The following is a 22,634-nucleotide window of genomic DNA, read 5'->3' on the forward strand; positions in this document are numbered from 1 at the left end:
TCCTCCCCCATCAGTGGTTTAAACCCCTTGCTGTGGTCATTTGCAGCTTCCCCCTAATTAAGTCTCTTCCACGTCCATGGCTCAGTTAGGCCAGTGTGGAACCCTCCCTTCATCAGTTGCACAGGTTGTTGAAGCAAAGATCCAGTGGTTTCTTCCTGAGCCCACCACTTGCCTTTCCCCTTCATGACCTTTTATTGGCATTCCCCATGCAGACAGCACAGAGACCTTTCCCCTGGTGTGCATTCAACGCTGCACCCAGCACTATCTCTGGTGCAGTCTCCCCAGAAAATGCCCCGAAAAATATATGTCCACTTCTCAATCTATAAAGGTATTTCTGTGATGCCCATCACTGTGGCATCTGAGTGCCTCACAAAAATTGCCACATTTTTGTGCTTTAAAGTCCCGTTTTCAACTTCTGAACTTACTGTCCCTGAAAGTTGCCAAAGGGATATTTGGTAAAGGGAGAGCAGTAGGAGAAGGAAAGAAAGAAAGAACATTCTAACCTTTATAGTGGTGCAAATGAATGACTTTATGCCATGTCCCCCTTGGTTTTATTGCAAAGGGTATTAAAATAATGTCCTGTTTTCCCCACATTTCCCCTACATTGGCAGCCCCAACAGCAGAAAAGCTATTTCTTGACAAGGAACAGAGGATGCTATTTCTGCCATGCTCAATGATACCTAATGGGAGATTAAACAATTCACTGTACCTCGGAACTTCCCTTCAGGATATGGATTGTGCTACGTGGCTAATGTAGAGTTGGAAACAAGGATGCAAGCTCTGACTGATGAAATCAACTTCCTGAGATATATATTTGAGCAGGTAATGAGTCTTCCATGTCCCTTGGGTGGCTGATAATTGGGTGATGTGGGTCCTTTCCAAAGGGGCTTGATTTTAATAGATACCAGCGTTGTGTTTCTTTTGTTTTCTGTTTGAAAACGATGATGAATTTTTTTCCTTCTGCAAACATTTATGCCAGAGAGTCTGGACTCCATACAGATACAGACCGACTTGTTTCTAACCTACAAACCAAATGCCACGACACCTAACGTCACATTTAGGCTGATAGGTTTTCAGAGCTGCTGAGTACCCAAGCTTCTAATGAAGTCAAAAAGCGGCTATAGGTGCTCCTCACATCTGAAAATCAGCCCAAATATTTAGAGTTTAAATATGGGTTTAGATGCCCAACTATAAGCAACCATGTTTGATTATTTTAGACACCGGAGAATGGACTTAACTCAATGCTGGGGGAGGTGTCAATTCTATTCCCTGTCTTGTCACAAGTGGCTTCAAGAATTCTTGGCACTTGTTGTATAGCACTTCACAGACATTGGGTGAAATTCTGGTCCTAATGAAACAAATGGGACTTTTGCTATTGATTTTAATGGGGCCAGGATTTCACCCTTGGGTTCACCACTAAAAGTGCTTACTGAAGTAGCCTTGTTCAGAAATGCTGAAATTCTGGGTAAAAACATAAGAATGGCCCCACTGGGTCAGACCAAAGGTCTATCCAGCCCAGTATCCTGTCTTTGGACAGTGGCCAGTGCCAGGTGCTCCAGAAGGAATGAACAGAACAGGTAATCATCAAGTGATCCATCCCCTGGCACCCATTCCCAGCTTCTGGCAAACAGAGGCTAGGGACACCATTCCTGCTCATCCTGGCTAATAGTTATTGATGGACCTGTCCTCCATTAATTTATCTAGTTCTTTTTTGAACCCTGTTATGGTCTCGGCCTTCACAACATCCTCTAGCAAGGAGTTCCACAAGTTGACTGTGCGTTGTGTGAAGAAATACTTCCCTTTATTTGTTTTAAACCTGCTGTCTATTAATTTCTTTTGGTGACCCCAATTAATTTAATTTGGTAATTACTAGGGCTGGTCAAAAAAATAAGAGGAAATTTTGTTAAGATTTTTGCAAGATTTCAAAATTGCTTCTATTTTGAAGTTATTTGAAAAGGCTGATTTTTCATTTTCCCCCTCAATTTTTGCAGGAGATTCCTCCTTTATTTCCTACCCCCAGTTCTTCCCTCCCTTTTTTGTATAATAAGTGAAAATGAAAACATGTTTTCTGATTTCATCAAAGGAAAGGAAATTATGTCCTGAAAAGTTTAGATTTTGAGAAAAAAAAGCAGTTTTTCAACCCCTAAATTTTTTGACTAGGTCTTATAAACAGGGTGACTCTCGAAACAAGCAAAGGATTTTTTGTGTAACTATGTAGTTCAATGATTGTTTTGTCTGTGATGTCTTCTTCTCATGTCCTTGTACCACAATCATGAGTTTTCCAGTGTTGGGCACATGATATGACCCAGGCTGTAGCCCTGGTCAGATCTTCTGTAGTGCACAGTTCCTCCGGGAGCTGGAAGACCAACAGATGTTCCATGGTTGGTTCCATGTGTCTGGGTAGTTGAAATAGCCTCACATCCACACCCTGCCCTTGTTCGGGGATGATTTAAACATCTCCAGGTTGACCAATCCTCCTTCGCACCTTGGCAACATCCATATCCTGTGTGCCATCATGTAGCCACTGGCCATTGTGACAATTGGTGATTGTTTGTGACAATCGGTATGAAGTGCTGCAGAACACAGCCGGAAGGAATGGGGACAACCTGCACAACACCAAACGAGAGACCCAAGAGCTAATTAGGAGTATCCAGAGCCTGCAAGCTGAAACTGAGAAGTTTAAGAAGCAGGTAAGGCCTGTGAACTTTTCATATGTACCGGGCACGTATGATTGGGGATAAGATTCCCTTGGAATTCCAGGAGCATCAGTAGAGCTTTGGAAGCTGTGTGCAACCTGCAGGCTCCCTGCCTGCTGATAAAGACACAATACACTTTGAGTTCAATGCAGTTTAGGAAAGATTACAGCACATGAACAAGCAGGCTTGGACTGTCTGTGTTTAATTGTCCAGTGCGTCAGGCCTGGCACTTGAATGCAAGCAATCTGGGTTCTGGCCCAGGTCCTGACAATGATTCCCTTGGTGATCGACTTTACAGTCTGCCCTGAATGAGGAGGGCCATAGCCTCGTCCTCCGTATTTGCTTGCATTTATTGGAAGGAGCGTACTCACTGGATGAGAAGCCCTGGTGGCCAGAGTCACAGTCTGAGAAGGGTAGTAATCTGGGGTGGGGAAGGTATCATGTACCTTGGCAGGTCACTTTCCTTCTCTGCTGCTCAGCTTCTGCTTTGATTAGGGCTGGTTGAAATCTAGCAATCCAGCAACCAAATGCAGAGAGAGAGACACACACACAGCAGGCTGCTACCTAGGGCCCAACTTCACCCACCTTGCTCCAGACTCATCCTCTTGCACGCTGATGGCTGAGGACCCAGATCGCATGCTTCCTGCAGAGTCCCCTAGCCTGCAAGCAGGACCAGGAAAACGTTTAGAATTTAAAGGGACAACTTGCAATTTTACAGCCATTTTCAATACACCCCAGGAAAGAAGGGAAATTAATAGCCTGGCAAATTGAAGAGGCACGGACGGATACTTTAGGGGACTCACAGACACTGCAGACATTTACGAGACACTGTCATTATAATAACACAGGTCTGCAATCTTCTTTTACCACCATACACGCCTATACGCTATATATAATAGGGAAGAATGCAAGAGAATTCTGAACCAGCAATTCTGGCTGAAGGGGTGATTCAGTGTTTAGAAGAGAAGGGCAAGCTATTTTCGGAGAAAGGCTGTGGCCGCAAGAGGCACAGTGCTGTTGCTGCTAAATACTTTGCCTTTGATAGCATGTCTCTGTAACCCGCTTGCGGCCGTGAGTTACAGGATGTGAGTTGTTACAGTCCCCAACTACAGGACTCAGCCAAGTTCTTTTCTCTTCTGGCTCCCGACACCTGTCCTGTGCGGGTGGAAACTAGCTAGGGGAGGTTGATATTAATTAAACCGATGCCTTCAGGGGTGGCAGACATACTCTCTGCAATGACAGAAAACGACCAACTGGTTTTGCTGAGGCAATTAAGGTCTTTTTTTGGATCACACGCACTGTGCAAACAACTCGGTGGAATGATCTGACACTCTGCCCACCCCACCGGCGATCTGAAGGCTCAAAGGGGAACATCGGATGGGCTTCACAGAGTGTTTGAGGCTGTCAATCTTCGGTGGAAATTCATTCAGGTTAACGTGACATGTTGCTAAGCAGGGCTGTGGGGATTAGAGCTGGGCGAGACCTTATGTGAGGTCTTTTGAAGTAGCCCAGAACCAAAACCGTGGATCCAAACACCTTGGACCCTCGGTGTGCTCAAACGGGGAACCAGATGCCTCTCCTATGGGCAGTACTGGAAGAGAAATTAATCTAATTATTCTTATTTTTGTAAATTCTTTGGGATTGGGACCTCTCATGGGGTCCACTCACCACAGGAGGCACCTTCTCCGGAGAGGATTAGCTCTGACCAGGCATTTCACTCTCCTCTGGCGGTCTCCCCCCCATTGTCCTTTCATCTTGCGGATTCCTCTCGATCCAGGAACCACAGCCTCCTTTTCGTGACTCGGCTCTCCAGCTAGGTCACTACGTGATTCCCCCTCCGGGGGTATGTAACAAAGTCTTTCTGGAACAAATCAACGAGTCCACTGTCCTCTACTTGGTCAGTGCCACATCCCCAATGGCTAGTTGGGGAACCGGGAACACTCTCTACTTCGGGTTCCAGTTCAGGGGCCCTTCGGTCAGCAGCCAAGGTCTACACTCCTCTTCCTCACTTCTTTACGCCTGAGCCTGCTCCTATCTTCCTGGTTTCCACCCTCTCTGGGTTTGCCAGCATCCCAACTCCCTCTTCCCAGGGAGTAACTGTGCACTACCCTCTCTAGATCTAATACACCTCCCTCCTCCCAGGGAGCGACCGAGACTACCTCCCTGCAGTCCTTTCTGTTGCCAGCTTCCTGCCCAGCTGAGCCTGGTCTTCTTAAATCCCTGCTCCCTGTCTCCTTCTCCAGATGTAGCCTGGGCAGTTTATTGGCCCACTCAGCCATTTTAACCCTTCCAGGCCCTGTATGGGGTGAACAGCCCATCACTGGACTGTTTTGTTGTTTCCACAGCACCTTGTGCAATCAGGTCCCAGTTATGATACCTTTGAGAGTGGATACTATGGTAGTGAATGCTACAGAAAAGCATGTTGTAATAAGAATCATAATTAATAAATCATATAGTGCCTTACATGTTCAAAGAACTCATCAAACATTAATTCTCCCATCAATCTCCTCAATAGGCAGGCAAGTATTTATGAAAGATAACAGCAACAATAGCCAAGTTTGCAAGCTCCAATACTCGTCCAACTTTCCTTTTGCAGCCAACAGCTCAGTGGCGAACAACTTCCCACAAGGGTGATTGAATGGTGATCCAGAGCCAACATACATAATTACCACCTTGACTACCATTTAAAAGGGTTTCATTAAGCTCAGAACACCCACACTGCTGACATGAAACTGATCCTTAAGGGTATATATCACTCCCTGTTTAGTTGGGAGTGTATGCTAAAAGTATGTGAACATTGTACCTTAAAGGCAAATAATTAAAAAAAAAAAATCAGCAAGAGAATTTATCCAGGTGCCCACATTTCCTTTCCGGAATTCTTTAAGAAACAGAAGCAGGTAGTGCTGGTCAGTTATGAAAACAAAACTAATTTGGGCATATCTGGGTGTAGGTATGTTCCACATAAATGTTGAAAGAAAGGAAAAATGGTTTCATCCGAAAATTTTCACTATTCTTTCCAGGATTTTTAATGAAAAGAAGCAAGCCGACAACTTTTGAAACAAAATGAAAAGATTGCTGCACTCAAAGTTTTATAGTTTTTGCTTTTTTTTCTTTTTTTAGAAAAATGAAGTTAGAAGAAAACAAAAAAATTGGAAAATGCAAGGCAACTTTTGTTTAATTTCAAATCTTTCAGTTTTTCAATGGAACAAACCAAAAAAAATTTTCAGAAAAAAACCGTTGCCCACATTTTCACACAAAATTTGTGATTAGTTTGAGAAGCCATATTTTTCATTAAAAAAATGTTTCTATCTAAAATTTTCAACCAGCTCTGGATTGATGGTTTCTGATGGGATTGGTCACATGTTTTGTTGTTTGTGTGGGTGTTTGGACAATTGTAACATAATCATCGAAATGTCAAGAAATCACAAATTTCAGCATGCGTGATCATTCCGCCAAATATGCAGAGCAGAAACAGCTGTTTCTTACAATCCTGTTTTAAAAAATGTAGTTATCCAATCAGCTTAGCTGCAACTGTAACAATGCCATGTGACTTAGGCTGACCATGCATGAACTGCAACTTACACATGATCATTCATCCAGATATTCAGACCAGAAACCATATTAACCATTAGTTACAAATTTAGAGAAACAAGGTGGGTAAGGTAATATCTTCTGCTGGTGAGAAAGGCAAGCTTTTGAGCATACAGAGTTCTTCTTCAGGTCTGCCAATAAAAAAATATTACCTCACCCTCCTTGTCTCTCTAATATCCTGGGACCAACACAGGGACAGCAAGGCTAGTTGCAAATTTATTATGCTTCTGTTTAAAAAACTTCCGCCAGCCAATCAGGGAGGAGAGATGATACCATGTGACAGGGGCTGAGCAGTCACATGCCTTGAATTACAAATAAGTGACTAGTTATAGGGCTCAATCCTATAAGATGCTGAATGCACAGGGTAAAGCCCTTAAGCGCAGGCTTAACTTTAAACCTGTGAGCTGTTAGAGTTGATATGAAGGTCCCTTAGCACAGGGGCAAGATAACCAGGACTGCCTCTTGAGCTTCCCCAGGATGAGAGCCTCAAGGGTGTCTTACAGCCATCTGTACCCCTTCCTCCTCACTCTACATGGGGCACAGCTCAGTATCAGAGTCATAAAGGCCAAGATTTTCTCCGGTCCTGAGATCAGCTTGGCATGGAGGACAGGCCAGTCAGAGTGCTGGTTACAACTTCCTGATTCTCAAGCTGCTCCAGGCCCATGCTAAGTAGAACAGCTTTGGGGCTGCTCTCACTTATACTGGTTGACTGTGATTCCCCAGAGGTCAACTGAAAACTGGCAGAGCACTGGTTTAACCCCACACCGAACAGGTCCCCTCCCATTCTTGACATTCCCCCCTCAGAAGATACCCCATACATCAGGCTAGGACAGGGGCAGTCGTTTAGAGTCAGATATGCCATTTTACCCCAGCTATGAGATTCCTATTTTGGGGATTGCCCCAGGGTAACTGGTCCCCGTGGATCGACTAGGCCCAACTCCCCTGGCCCAGAGCTGGTGAATCTGATCCAGGACTGGACTACACCTGGGCCATATAAAGGGCTATTAGTGGGCATGTGGAGGATGGATTGATGGAGACAGGCTATGCCTGGGGTGGGAAAGTCACAGTTGAATGGTGTTAACTCCTGTAGTGGGTTCCCTGGAGAAAGAAGGGCCAGGTGATCAGAGAGACAGCCCTGAGATTGCTGCCCCGGGGAGGGAACCCAACTGGGAAGCTGCAGCGGAGCTGAAAACTGAAAGGAAGGACTGTTTTTCTCTTTGTTTGCTGGCTTCTGTTAAGAAAATCAATCTCCTTGCAGAAGCCTGAGCGTGGCAGTGTATATTTTGAAGCAGAGAAGAAGCCCAGCCAAATGAGAGGGATATTCAGTTACATGCAGATTCTACCAGCTGAGTGATGAAAAGTGGCCAGAACAGGTGGTGAGATTCTGGCCCAAATCTTTCACCTATTTTTACAATCAATTAATTTTTTTACAAGACTATCATTGTCACATACCTCTCAATCACTCTTTAGTGATCAGTCGGAGAATTGCCAAACTGGGTTGTTAATAAGATTAGCAAACACAGCTGTGTTCCGTCACCAGTTCCTGATACTGATTTGATTACTATAATTTCCATGCCTCTGGCAGAAAAAGATGATCATCTTTAAGACAGGGTGACCGCAGTGCAGAGCATTCTGCACCTTGGTGATAAGACAAGATCAAAGACTGACAATTGCATGTAGCGAAAGTCACTAGAGCTGTACGTTTGTTCATGCTATGACAGCTCCTAAAATAGCGTCCTTACCAGGCGAATAAGGCAAAATAATTTTCATTGTTCATTTATAGCGATGAGGTGCATCAGATTCCATGCTATTAAAGAACAAATGTAAGTAAAGTGGCTCAGAAATTTTCCAGGGTAAGGTTTTTCTGTTGGAAAATCTTGATTCATCTAAAGTGATACCTTTTGCAGAAAGTGGGAAATAAATGAAAGAAAGTAATGAGCTTGTTCCATTTCAACATTATTGGACCGCGACATTTCTATTTTTCATTTCAAATGTTCTTTTATATTATAAAACACTTATAAGGATTTAAAAAATGTTGATGCTGGAACAAAACATCTTGATTTTATTGAAACAAAATGTGTTGATGAGGTTTTTTTTCAGAATTTTGTTTCATGGCAAGTTTCACATTTTTGTTCCATTTCAGTACCGAGAAAAAAAAACTGGAAATCAAGGAATATTCTAGTGAACAGAAAATCTGGTTCCCATCCAGCTTAAAACGTAAGATGTATTAAATGTAAGATCTATTAAATAATGATAAAAAAATCCAGCATTACTTGGACTGTAAACTCTTTTTGGGAAATTGACCATCATTTTGTTCTGTATTTGTACAGCGCCTAGCACATTGGGGTCCATATCCATGACTGGGGCTCCGAGCTGCTACCATAATAATAACAAACTATGTCTACATAGAATATTTTCCAAATGGATTGGAAAACCTAATTTTCCTTCAAAATTCCCCCTCCCCCCAGTTTCTGTAGGATCTATCAAAACAAAACCTAAACTTTCATGTTATTTTCAAATATTGATTTGAAATTAAATGAAAAATTTCATTTTGTTCAAACATATAATGTCATTTCTGTTTGTGGAAATGACAATTTCAGATTTCCATTTGCAGTTTTGTACTTTTCCCCTACCCCTTGTTCTTTCCATTTTATTTTTCACTAGAAAAAGTGAGAGAAAGTGCAGAAAAATTCACAGTCTCTCAGTGGCTTTGCGTTTTTCCAATTGGAAAATTTCCAGCGGAAAATTGCAATTTAGACGGAACCATATTTTCAGGTGGGAAAATTTTTCAACCAACCATACTGAATATCTTAGGAAATTATTCCCCAAACTTCTGAAAGCTGAGCCATCTTTCATGATAATGACACCAGTTGTGATTCCACCAGCAGCCCTTCCATGTGTCTTACCTGTCCTAACTGATACAATTTCCATGCCCTCCCGATTAGTCACTTTGTGGAAAGCTGGGGTAGAGCTTCATAATCCAAGCTTTCCTCTTCTTTCCTATGTGCATTGACAACTGTGAAAATGTTAACAATGTTAACTTTGCAACATCATCATTGGCATCTGACTTAGGCCTGCCTACACCAAAATATTACATCTGCCCAACTACATGGGTTAGAGATGTGAAATATTTTGCACCCTGTTTGATATAGTTAGACTGACTGTAGATGTTGACTGTAGATGCTGTAGAATTCTTCCATCACCCAAGCTATCGTCTCTCGGAGAGATGGATTATCTACATCAATGGAAAAAACCCTTCTATTGACGCAGGAAATGTCTACACTACAAGGACACAACTGCAGTGCCTTTGCGCCTGTAGCCTAGACATAACCTCTGTGTGAAGGCTGCCTTCTTGATAGACACATCAGGAATTGAAGGGGGACTTCCAGAGCTAAAAACATGAGCTGCTCCAGCTCCTTAGATAGGGGTAGTAACAGACTCATATCTGCTGTGGATTGGACACAATGGAAGGTTTGGAACATGCACTCATCAATGGGTTACTTTCTGGGTACAAAGGAAGTATCAAAGGTTCATATCAGGTCCATCTTAGATTCTTATGTAGCCCCCCCCCTTACAATAGTATCCGAGCACTTCACAATCTTTAATGTATTTATCCTCCCTCGTCCTGAGGAGGTAAGACATGCTGCTATTTGTATTTTATAGATGAGGCACAGAAAGAGGGTCAATGACTTGCCACGGTCACACAGGAATTCTGTGGTAGAGTTGGGACTTGAACCTAGATCTCCTAAATGGCAAGTGAATGCCCTAACCACAGGACCGTCCTTCCTCAAATCCCAGAAAAGCTTCCACTTGTTTAATGCCCATCATTTAGCGAAAGATGCAGTCGCTCCTCATTTTAGCTCTGGCGGTCGCTGGTCCAACCCTGGGTGTGTTGGCCAACCTGGGGACCGTCACACAGTGCTTATTTTACCATCAAAAAACCCCATCCACCCTGGAATGAAAATCATTTTTTGCCGGGGGTGAGTTTAGCTGAAGTTAAGTGTTTAGCAGGTTGGAATAAAGAATGGGCTTCCTGCCAGGCAAACCAAGCCCATGAATAGCTGAGATTGTTTTCTTTACACCTGCTCTTCCAACCCCAGCTCAAAGACATATAAAGGAGGACAGAGCAGCTGTCATGTCAGAGGGGCGCCTACTCCTCCTGTCCCAGCTCTGTTCTCACACCGTAGCTTTGTCATAGTGCTCCAGAGTCCTCTTGGAACAAGCCACCATGAGTCGGCAGCTGAACGCCAGAGTGGGAGGTTGCAGCAGGGGCTTCAGCAGTGTCTCTGCGATTGTTTCCAGTGGGGACAGATCCAGCTGCACCCCTCTGAGTCGAGGAAGAAGTAGACACTGTGTCTTTGGCAGCAGAAGTCTCTACGATTTAGACTGGACTAAAAGCATTTCCAACAGCTTGATTGGTGGAGGCTGGCGACTCAATGGTGGTTTTGGTGGTGGATTTGGTACTAGTGGGGGAGCTGCTGGCTTTGGTGGTGGTGGGTTGTTCGGTGGAGGAGTTGGTGGTGGGAGGAGTAGCCCTAGGTTCCCCTTTTGCCCGCCTGGTGGCATCCAAGAAGTGACCATCAACCAGAACCTGCTTGTGCCACTCAACCTGGAGATCGACCCGGAGATCCAGAAAGTGCGAGTGCAGGAGAGGGAGCAGATTAAGACCCTCAACAACAAGTTTGCCTCCTTCATCGACAAGGTGAGCCCGGTCATTTATTATTATTTTAATTGTTGTCATCATCGTCACGGATTCAGCAAAGCCTCCATAGTCGTGATAACACTTTAGCATGGGCCTAAATTTAAGCATGTGCTCAAGTCCCGCTGAAATCAGCATCATCATTATTCTCCTTCTAAGGACAACTAGAGAGGTGTGTAGGCGGATACATAGATTCGTCAATCGGTTGATCAGTAGTGGAATGTTTAGGGGTTAGATTGATAAATAAAAAGAGGGTCAGACGCTACCGATCTTTTTTTATTTCCATTGCATTGAAAATAACAAATGATCAAATCCTGTTGAGGGCTAACCAAGATTTCCCTGGTGGAATGGGAGATGAGCAGGTTGCTATGGTAATTGACCTGCTACCTGCCAGTGCTCTGGAGGATCATCTCCCACATCTGGCATCTCTTCTCTCTGTTTGGATCTCAGGTCCGATTTCTGGAGCAACAGAATAAAGTTCTGGAGACCAAGTGGAACCTGCTGCAGCAGCAGCCCACGTCAAATGCAGGGAACAACCTGGAGCCAGCCTTTGAGGCCTACGTTGGCAGCTTAAGGAAGCATCTTGATAGCCTGGTGGGGGAGAGAGGAAGGCAGGACTCGGAACTGAAGAACATGCAGGATCTGGTGGAGGACTTGAAACACAAGTATGTGAAAAAGGTGCTGGTTCACGTTCACATTCTCCAGGGACTAAGGACCAGTTTTTTAGAGGTATTTAGGCTCCTGAAGATGCAGAAAGGCACCTAACGGGATTTTTAAAAGCACCTCGGTCTCCAGCTCCTGACGTGCTTTTGAAAATCCCACTACGCGTTTGTGTCAGAGCTGCCACTTATTGAGTGCCTCCTCATGGCCAGAGGTCCCCCTGCAGTGCTGTCCCTCTATTGTCCCTCTTCGGGGCCCCTGATGAGCTCCACACAGTCTCTTTTGTGAGTAGTGCCAACCTCTACCTGGGACTGGTTTAATGACCGCAGATAGTTCCACATAGTCCTTAGTGTCTCAAAAATAAAATCCAGCATTGCAACCTCAGGGCTTTGCTCCAGTCTCTGGCTTTTCTGCCCACCTCCGTGGAGTTCTTCTCCTGCCAGCATCTGTTCTTTGCAGGATTGTGACTTTTAGCTGTTTCTAGCTAGAGCTCAGCCTTCCGGATATAGCTTCCTTCTCCTGCCTGCCTCTCCCCTGTTCTGAGGGAGAAGGCTTTCTATATACTGCCTTCCTGCAGAGAAATCCTCTTGATTGGCTGGAAGAGAGGAGAGCCCTAACTCATCCTAGACTACAGGGCTCCTGGTCCTGGACCCTTAAAGGAACAATGTCCTGTTCCCCACCTCCCCCATCCAACAGCTAATTTCCTGGGACTGTTACTTCTTTTCCACTACAACAGTGTTTCTCAAATTGGGATCGCTGCTTGTGTAGGGAAAGCCCCTGGAAGCCCGGGCTGGTTTGTTTACATGCCCCGTGTGCAGGTCCGGCTGATCGCGGCTCCCACTGGGGGGCTGCTGGAAGCGGCGGCCAGTAAATCCCTCGGCCTTCACTGCTTCCAGCAGCTCCCATTGGCCTGGAGCAGCGAACCGCGGCCATTGGGAGCTGTGATCGGCTGATCCTGCAGACGGGGCAGGTAAACAAACCGGCCTGGCTCACCAGGGGCTTTCCCTACACAAGCGGCGACCCCAGTTTGAGAAACACTGCACTACAAGGCAATTTCCAGTGTTTTTAATCATTCCCGCTTCCTGGAATGGGGTCTTCTGGCCCCCTATATATTTAAGGGCCAGTAGACCCTGTTACAGTGTCTATCTACATCTTTAGGTGCCTAAATGCCTTTAAAACTCTGGTCCTTTGTCGCTGCGTAACAATCAGGCTATGTGCCAATGTTGGTACATGTTGATTTCACCGTATACACGCAAACCAATGAAAAAAAATTTCAGTTGTTAATCGGAATGTAATGACCAGCAAAATAAGAAAAGTACTGCTTGAGAACATATTGGAGTCCCCTCTTCATGTGTATAAAATGCTCCGTTAAGCAATTATTGTCTGAACCTCACCCCTACGATTTTCTGCAATTGTGAACATTTAAATCGATACAAATAATGTTCAAACATGCTTAAACCCCATAATTTTGTGCAACTGTGGACATTTAAATGGATGATAACATCTAAAAAAAAAAAAGGTTAAAAATAAACATCGACGTTATCTGTCGAAATGATAAAAACCTAAACGCTGAATTCTGCCAAGTCTAATAATAATTCTGGACTGGTGCTTTGCAATAAGTCCCTGGACAGCGTGAAGCATTTAACAATGCTGCTGATGCTGGATGGGAGACTTTTTTAACCTGAGCGAGAACAAAAGGGTGCCGGGTGGGATTTTCAGAAGTGCTGAGCATTGGCCTAACTTTACTCCCATTGACATTGCTGGGGAAACGGGAGCAGGATTACGCCAGCAACGAATGCTTTCGAAAGTCCCACCCAGCGCATCTACCAATGCAAGGATAGTGCAGGAATTGCAAACAGCGCTGATTGGAAAAACATCATTGAAACAGGAAAACTGACCAAACTAATTTTGTGTGTGTTGTGTATGTGAAATTGTATCAAAATGTTGACCTGCACAGCGGAAAATATTGAAACAAAAAGATTTGTTTCTGCAAGATTTCATTTTGAATTTTATTTTGCTTTGTAGTTTACATGGTTATGGTACATTATTTGGGACATGTCAGCTGTAGTACTGCATATTGTCTTCTGCCCTGACAGATACGAAGAGGAAATCAACAGGCGCATGGCAGCGGAGAATGAGTTTGTGCTGCTGAAGAAGGTGAGTAACACCTTATCAAAGATCAAGGGTTGGTTGTCTGTGCTCCACTCTGATGGGTGCTAATTGGAGCATATGCCTTAGTCCAGCGGTTAGGGCTCTGGGCTAGGATTCAAAACACTTGGCTTCGTGTCCTCCTGGCTGTGACCTTGGGTGAGTCAATTCCGGCCTCCGTTTCCTCTCCTGTGTCTGTCTTATCTATTTAGTTTGCAAGCTGTCAGGGGGCAGGGACACTGTCTCACTATGTGTTTGTACAGCACCTAGCACGATGGGGTCCTGATTCAGCAGGATAATTTGTGATGTAATGAAAACTGTGTTAAAATGACATGCTATCCCTTGAAGTGTGATGGGGTTCCTGGTCCTGCTTGTAGGCTGGGGGGCTTTGTAGGAAAGCGTGCAATCTGGGCTTTGAGCAGTCATTCTGCAAAGAATCAGCCTAGAGCAGAGGTCTCAAACATGCGGCCCATGAGGTTATTTTCTGCGGCCTGAGAGCTCCTCGTGGCCCCCCTGCCCTTCCCCAGTGTTTACCTAGAGCGGTTTCGAACCGGCGGACGGAGCCTGGGAGAGAATAGGCACAATGATGTGTGTGGCTGTTGCTTCAGGCACCGCCCCAAGCAGCTCCCATTGGCCACGGTTCCCTGTTCCCGGCCAATAGGAGATGCTGGGAGCGGTGCCTGAAGCAACAGCAACATCGTCCCGTGCCCGTGCTCCCCCACGTTCCAGCCGCTTCCCGGAGCGGCACAAGGGCAGGTAGACAGGGAGCCTGCCCTGCTCCCAATGCATGCCAGGCCAGATCCTGCCCTCCGAGCCCCTTCTGCAGTCAAACCCCCTGCCCTGAGCCCCTTGCCACACCCTGCACCTCAACCCCCTGCCACACCCATCCTACACCCCAACCCACTGCCCTGAGCCCCTTCTGCACCCCAACCCCCTTTCCTGAGTCGCCTGCCCTGAACCCTCTACCGCACCCCACATCCCTCCTGCACCCTGATCCCCTGCCCTGACCCTCTGCTGCACCCCTCCTGCATCCCAACCCCCTGCCCTTACCCCCTGCCGCACCCCTCATCCCTCCTGCACCCTACACCCAAACTCCCTGCCTTGACCCCCTGCCACAACCCTCCTGCACCCCAGCCCCCTGCCCTTACCCCCTGCCGCACCCCTCATCCCCCCTACACACAAACTCCCTGCCCTGAGCCCCTGCCGCACCCTGCATCCCTCCTGCACCCTGACCCCCTGCCGCACCCCTCCTGCACCCCAACCTCCTGCCCTTACCCCCTGCCGCACCCCTCATCCCTCCTGCACCCTACACCCAAACTCCCTGCCCTGAGCCCCTGCCGCACCCTGTATCCCTCCTGCACCCTGATCCCCTGCCCTGACCCCCTGCTGCACCCCTCCTGCACCCAAACTCCCTGCCCTGACCCCCTGCCACACCCCTCCTGCACCCCAACCCCCTGCCCTTACCCTCTGCCGCACCCCTCATCCCTCCTGCACCCTACACCCAAATTCTCTGGCCTGAGCCCCTGCCACACCCCACCTGCTCCCCCTGGGGGCAGGGAGTGGGCGGATTTGGGGTGGGAATTTCGGGGAAGGGGTTGGAATGGGGGCAGGAAAGGGGTGGGAAAAGGCACGGCAGGGGCAGGGTTCACGGAAGGAGTGGAGTGGGGGTGAGGCCAAGGGCGGCGGGGCGGAGATGTCAGTAATGCAGCCCTTGTGGTCATTTGAGTTTGAGACCCCTGGCCTAGGGCAAGGTGACCCAGGCCTCTCCTTGTTAGGGAGCAGCCTGCTTTGTCTCTCTTTGTCTTTGGTTCCTGTGTGTTAGGATTCTGGATTCTAAGAAATCAAGTAGTGTGTGGCTGCAGCCTTCCTGAAAAGGTGTTTTATGCTCTTTATCTAACATCCCTCTGTGTATGCCATGAACATAACAATAATGTTGGCAGGGAGCATGTTTGGGGAAGAGGAGATAATACAAAAATAAAAACACATTAAACAAATGAAACCTTGGACTAAGGTGAACAGATGTCCTGATTTTATAGGGACAGTCCTGATATCTGGGGCTTTTTTTTATATAGGCTCCTATTACCCCCCGCCTCCCCCCCCGCACCCTCTGTCCTGATTTTTCACACTGCTGTCTGGTCACCCTACCTTGGACCATTCATAAGAAGGGAAGTGGCTTTAAAGATATGCTATTAGAAAAAGGCTTGGCCACTGGCATAAGCTGAAGGCAATGCAGTGTAGTGGTTAAAGTAAGAGACTGGGAGTCAGGGCATCTGAATGCCACTGGCATGCTGAGAGACTTTGGGCAAGTCGCTTTCCTGCTGTCTGCCTCAGTTTCCTCATTTGCAAGAGGCAGACAATACTGACCTACCTAATTGGGACAGAAGGTCAGGAAATGTATTTAGTGAATGTCTATACATTTTGAGTGAGAGACTTCAGAAATGTATAAAACACACAATAGAAGCCAGGTTTGATTTTATTTAAACTGTTTGTATTTCTAAGAGTGGGATTGACAGGCAAGGCTATAGCTAAGAATGCAGATATATGTGCAAATAGATAGGTGACTATTATATATAGATAGTTACACAGTTTGAAGGGACTGAAGTGTTAAATTTCAGCTAGCGTACGACTGGAAGGCACGTTTGGAATGCAACATTATATGTTACAGCATTAGGACCAGATGCATCTGTACTAGAGCTGGTTAGAAACTAGGTGTTTTTTTCCCATGGAAAATTGCAACTTTTTGACAAAATATTGAAAACTGGAATCTTTAGGCTAAAAACCAAAATAATTCGATTCAAAATGGTGCTATGGTGCCACATTGGAGATGGTAGTTCAGGTGCTTTATACTCACTTTCTCCTCTTCTGCGCGTAGAGTTGCCAACTTTCTAATTGCAGAAAACCCAACACCTTTGCCATGCCCTTCCCTTCCCCGAGCCCCCACCCCTGCTCACTCCATCCTCCATTGCTCGCTGTCCCTCAGCTTCACTTTCTTGCTCATTTTCACCAGGCTGGGGAAGGGGATTGGTGTGCAGGAGGGGGTGAAGGATCTGGGGTGGGGATGAAGGGTTTGGGGTGCAGGAGGGGACTTTGGGCGGAGGCTGAGGGGTTTGGAGTGCAAAGGGAGTGAAGGCTCTGGCTGGGGGTGCGGGCTCTGGGGTGGGGCCAGGGACGAGAGATTTGGGGTGCAGAAAAGTGTTCAGAGCTGGGGCAGGGGGTTAGGGCACAGGAGGGGGTGAGGGCTGCAGGCTCCAGGTGGCGCTTACCTCAGGTGACTCCTGGAAAGTGACCAGCATGTCCCTCTGGCTCCTAGGCAGAGGGGCCACAGGGTTCTGCTCACCACCTCACAGCTCCCATTGGTCGAAATTCCTGGCCAATAGGAGCTGTGGAGCTGGTGTTCAGGGCAGGGACAGCGCACGGAGCCCCTGTGGCCATCCCTATGCCTTGGAACTGGAGGGAATGCTGGCCACTTCCCGGGAGACACACGGAGCCAGGTATGGAGCCTGCCAGCCCTGCTGTGCTAGCAATGCCTCCAACCAGACTTTTAATGGCCCAGTCAGCAGTGCTGACTGGAGCCACCAGGGTCCCTTTTTGACCAGATGTTCCAGTTGAAAACAGGATACCTGGCAACCCTATCTGTGGGCCAGGCTCTGTGGCTGGACTACATCTCCCATGATGCATTACTTTGTTGCCTCTTGGTGAGGAGATAGAGTGGTGCATCCTGAGTGATGTAGACCAACCAAAGAGCCCAGCCCATAGACGAGAATGGAAGGGTAAGGCACTTGAGCTACAACTCCCATAAGGCACGATGTGAACTGAAATATTTGGGGTTTAGTCAAAATTTTGTCAATTTTCAGCCATTCGGTACTGTGGCAAAATTATCGACATTTTCTGTGGAAAGCAGACACTTTTCATGAAAAATTTAGTTTAGTCAAAAACATGATGTTCAATCAAAATGCAGTTTGGGCAAAAAAGTTTTGCCCAGTCCTAATCTCTATCCTCTGGCTGCTTTGCACATTACTCTGATAATGCAAAGTGGCCATCAATCTGGATTAACTGGCTATGTGAAGCTGATAGCTGCTTTGCACTGTGCTATACCAATGCATCTGGCCCCGAAAGCGCAGAGTTATTCACAGAGTTAATTATTATTAGTTGACACACAAGCAACAGGTGTTTTGGATGCAGCAAAGTCAGCCTAACTAGAATATGGATAAATTTCCCATTCTGAGAGACAGTGGGGAAGATTCTCTCCGCAGGGCACTTTATAGCACCAGGGGATATGATTGCTCTCTATAAATGCATCAAGAGGCCTAAACACCAGGGAAGGAGAAGAACTATTTAAGCTAATGGACAATGTTGGCACACGAAAAAATGGGTGTAAAGTGGCCAGGAATAAACTGAGGCTGGAAATTAGAAGACGTTTCTAACCATGAGAGAAGGGATCTTCTGGAACAGCTTCCCAGTAGGAGTAATGGGGGAAAACAATCTAACAAAATTTTAGATGGAGCTTCGTATATTATAATGAATAGGGTGACCTGCAATCATAGGAGACTGTCCTCAGTGACCCAGGAGAACCCTCCTAGTCCTGTATCCCTGTGTCTCAAAGCTGGGCCCCCAGCAGTCTATCACCTCGCTGTTCCCACCTGCTGTCTCCCTATGAACCAGCTGAGCAGGAGAGACGATGAAACCTGAAGTTACATCAGAGAGGGCTTCCCTGGGCCTGGTTGGAGGCACACAGTGCACTCTGATTGGTCAGGGCTTCCTATTTAAACCCAAAGAAAGGCACAACTGGGCTGTGCCTGACTGCTACAATGGATTCTGCCTTCTTGCCTGACTCCTTAACCATGCTTTCCTGACCTGTTCCTGGTTCCTGCTCTCCTGGTCTCTGATGTCAGTGCTGACTCTTGGCTTGACTCTAACCACTAGACCCGGCTGCCTATGTCCTGGCCCCGATGTATCTTGCCTCCTGTGCAAGGTGCGTGTGAAACTCTGTTGTTCTGACTTGTTGGTGTTTTGCATCCACTTTGCATATTCTTCAAACTAGTGGAAATTACCACACCGGGAGCAAGGCAATGGGAAATCAGCCCTTCCTGTTCTCGAAACTGTCACCGGTTCCCCTGAGCTTGAAAGAATGATCTCCATTGCCATTTTTCAGGACTTGGATGCTGCCTACATGAAAAAGGTGGAGATGGAGGCCAAGGTGGCTGCCATGACAGATGAGATCAACTTTCTGAGAGCCCTGTATGAGGCGGTGAGGATGTTCTCTGTTCTCCTAATCCACACAGAAATGCCCCACATAATATTTAGCACTTTTCTAGATCACCTTAAATGTTTACGTATGTCTTATACCTGTCTCCAGAAAAATTGTAGTGGTGGAATTTCTAAGCAAGCCCCTGACTGCTTCCAAAAAACTTACAAACATGGCAGGATGACCCAACGCTAAGGAACAGAAAGGTCTAAATAGCAGGAGAAGTTGGAGGACGGTAGAATACTTGCCCAAAGATCCAGCACTCAATGCCACATTCTCCACTGACCTGTATCTTGTATATACACAAGTGCAAAAATGAGAGCAAACGCTACTGAATCTAAAAGGTAGAAATCTACATCCATTTTACCCTCACCATGCTGGTGTGAATGACCAAGCAAGGCAGAGGCGCTGGAACATTTTTATAGTGAGGATGCTGGGAGCCATGGAACCAAACTGTAAACCCTGTGTATAATGGAAACCGCTTTAAGCGATGGGGTATGGCAGCAAACCTAGTTCGAGTACCTATGATGCAAGGTGCCAGGAAAAAACCAAGAATCTGATCCCGATGTCCTTAGCAAGAAGACGACCCTGTTCCCACTGATGTCAATGATAAAACTCCAGTTAACTTCAGGGTTAGACTCTCGGTATGCACTCAGGCAAAACTCATACCGAGTACAAAGAGAATTTCATTGGTGGAAGAACTTCAGCGTGGGGCCCCCTCAGGAAGAACATCACTGCAGAGGTTCTATAGTGATTTAGATAAGACATAAGAGTTTTGGAAGGGCTAAAAAATCCATGCTTCAAAGCAATCTCTATTAAGAATCAGGATGAGACCATCCCTCACCAGCCTATTGTGTTCTTGCACTTTCCTCCAGAGAGCTAGTGTTGGCCACTGTCAGAGACAGGATGCTGGATTAGATGGACCTTGCATCTGGTCCAGTCTGGCAGTTCCTATCTTCCCAATGTAACCCAGTGGTGAGTGTGTGTTACAAGTCCCCCTGATTCCCAGAGAATATGAGCTGTTACAGCCCCTCCCCTACTCTGCAGCTTTAGCTCAGGTTGTAGCTGTTCATCCTTAAAGTGCCAGAGGTCATCTCTTCATTCCCTGATGTTGGCCAAGAGGGTGCCTGTAACGGTAAGACATACCTGAGAATACCACCCTGCAGGCTAGACGATATATGCAAGGAAATAATGACAGATACAAGTGACCAGCCTGATAGCTATGAGCTTTTGGAGACCAACTACTTAGAAAAAAAATACACTCATGAAAGTTCTTCATAGCGTTGTCTGATGGGTAAACTTTGGGTGAAATCTTATTCAGGCAAAACAACCATTAACATCAGTGGGCGTTTGAATAAGACATGAGTAAAGGAGGGTAAGGACGATGAGGTTCATTCCTTGTGGCTCAGTACAACATTTGGCCATATGAGTCATTTCCCCTCATTTTTAGTTTCAGTAGCTAGATAAATAAGTACGTACGTATGGGACCGCGAGCTAGCTAGAAAGACAGCAATAAGAGTTGGAGGAAGGAGGAAGAAATACATAGAGAATGATAATAGATGAGAGCAACAGGTTTCTAGAGAGAATAATAGAATTGTAGGACTGGAAGGGACCTTGAGAGGTCATCTAGTGCAGTCCTCTGCACTCATGGCAGGACTAAGGATTATCTAGACCATCCCCGACTAACCTGCTTTTAAAAATCTCCAATGATGGAGATTCTGCAAGCTCCCTGGGCAATTGCTTAACCATGCTGACCATTAGGAAGTTTTTCCTAATGTCCAACCTAAACTGCCCTTACTGCAATTTAATCAACATCTGGCATCCAGTAAGAAAGGGCCACTCACTGATGGGGACTTTGTATGATTTTCAGGAATTGGCACAAATGCAGAGACAGATCAGTGACACCAGCGTTATCTTGTCTATGGACAACAACCGAGCCCTGGACCTGGATGGGATCATTGCTGAGGTGAAGGCTCACTATGAGGATATGGCCAACAGGAGCCGAGCTGAAGCCAACTCTATGTACCAAAGCAAGGTGAGTCATCACATGACTTCAGGGTATGGAGCCATACAATGCTCATGGCTTTACCACATGGAAAAGAGTTAACCAGATCTTCTGTGCACCTATTCTGTGAATAAAATAGAGTTTTCCAGTTCAGCACCACTTATGTGAACTAAATATAATTAATACAGTGTTTATAGTAGTGATATCTTGTCTAATTGAGTTCTGACTTCTTAGTGACATCTTAAAATCTATTTATGGCCCCACCAGCATAGTATCTGAATGCCTCATGTATTTATCCTCACAACACCCCTGCGCGGCAGGTGTTATTCCCATTGTACAGATGGGGAAACTGAGGCACAAAATGACTTGCTCAAGGTCTCTCAATGTCTGTGGTAAATCATGGAATTGAGCTACAGTTTCTCAAGTCCCAGGATAGCACCCTAACCACCCTGCTAAGGAATACAGAACATAATGCATGAATCAGAGAGGTACCTGTTACTTTAATAAAGGATGCTGTGAAATATATCCATCTCCCATTGATTGGATAATCCCCCCCAAATCAAGCAGGCGTGGAGCAGCTTAGCTCCTATTTGCTTCTCAGAATTAGCCCTGATCAGGTTAGATCAGCCTTTGGAAAATACAGTCTATTACAATTATTTTTTTTTTCTGGCCATCAGTTTCAGGAGCTTCAGGTCACTGCTCGGAAACACGACGATGATCTGAAAAACTCCAAGCTGGAGATATCGGAGCTGACCCGGCTGATCCACAGACTGCAGGCGGAACTTGAAAATATGAAAAAACAGGTAGAGCACATCTGCTTAATATAAAATGGGCAGATGTGCTATGGACCCTGGACATGAGGGCAACTCTGACGGACTGCCAGATGTGCTTTTCTCCTCCTAAATACTGCCATGGGGCCCATAATGATGCTAAAATCAAGGAGGTTGTTTCTGCTTAATGTAAAACAAACGTGTTCATCCTGAACTGAAGCTGAGGAAAAGATTTCGTCCAAAACTTTTTTGTGTGTGAAAAATGCAGAAACAGCAACGCCACAACGTTTTGGTTATGCTTAATTGTTTTGGTAGGGAAAAAATTCCCCCCAAATCAAAACATTTTTAAATGTTTCCATTTTGGGGGGCTCAAAATGACTTTGCATTCCAAAATGTCAATACATTTTTTTTTTAAATAAAAAGGATAGTCGACGTCGACACAAAATGTTTCCATTGTGTAGAACCAAAATGTGATCTAAAGGCAAGTTTTGTCTTTTACTTTTCTGATTTGCTGAAAATTTGATACATTTTGTTTTAGCTTCAACACAAACCAGTTTCTTTTCTATTTTTTGGAATTGCCAGCCAACCAAAAAATCCTTCATCCACACAGCTCTGCTATGAACTCTGGCCACTCGGATAGAGTGACAGATGTGCTCTTCTTGTCCTGAATACTGCCACGGTGCCCATAGTGATGCCAAAGATGACACGAGAGGCCCTACAATGTGAATGAAAGTAGTCCCAGGGCAAATCAAGTCTCATCCACATATTTCATGATTTCCCTGAAGAATAGTTAAAAAGTGCCCATGGAATTTAACATCTG

General features: G+C 45.9%; 1 protein-coding gene across 2 annotated transcripts in view; it reads left to right on the top strand.

The window, feature by feature from the left end:
• The first annotated feature begins 10,515 nt into the window (after window positions 1-10,515).
• The window catches only part of LOC115647754 (keratin, type II cytoskeletal 5-like), a 31,964-nt gene continuing 19,845 nt past the window's right edge, over window positions 10,516-22,634 (top strand). For both annotated transcript variants that reach the window (XM_030554524.1, XM_030554525.1), the window contains exons 1-6: window positions 10,516-10,989; window positions 11,437-11,651; window positions 13,743-13,803; window positions 18,947-19,042; window positions 20,910-21,074; window positions 21,722-21,847. In XM_030554524.1, the coding sequence (XP_030410384.1) occupies window positions 10,516-10,989; window positions 11,437-11,651; window positions 13,743-13,803; window positions 18,947-19,042; window positions 20,910-21,074; window positions 21,722-21,847 (1,137 nt within the window). The remainder of the gene's footprint in view (window positions 10,990-11,436; window positions 11,652-13,742; window positions 13,804-18,946; window positions 19,043-20,909; window positions 21,075-21,721; window positions 21,848-22,634) is intronic.

Source organism: Gopherus evgoodei, chromosome 3 (assembly GCF_007399415.2).
Source record: "Gopherus evgoodei ecotype Sinaloan lineage chromosome 3, rGopEvg1_v1.p, whole genome shotgun sequence".
Classification (NCBI taxonomy): domain Eukaryota; kingdom Metazoa; phylum Chordata; order Testudines; family Testudinidae; genus Gopherus; species Gopherus evgoodei.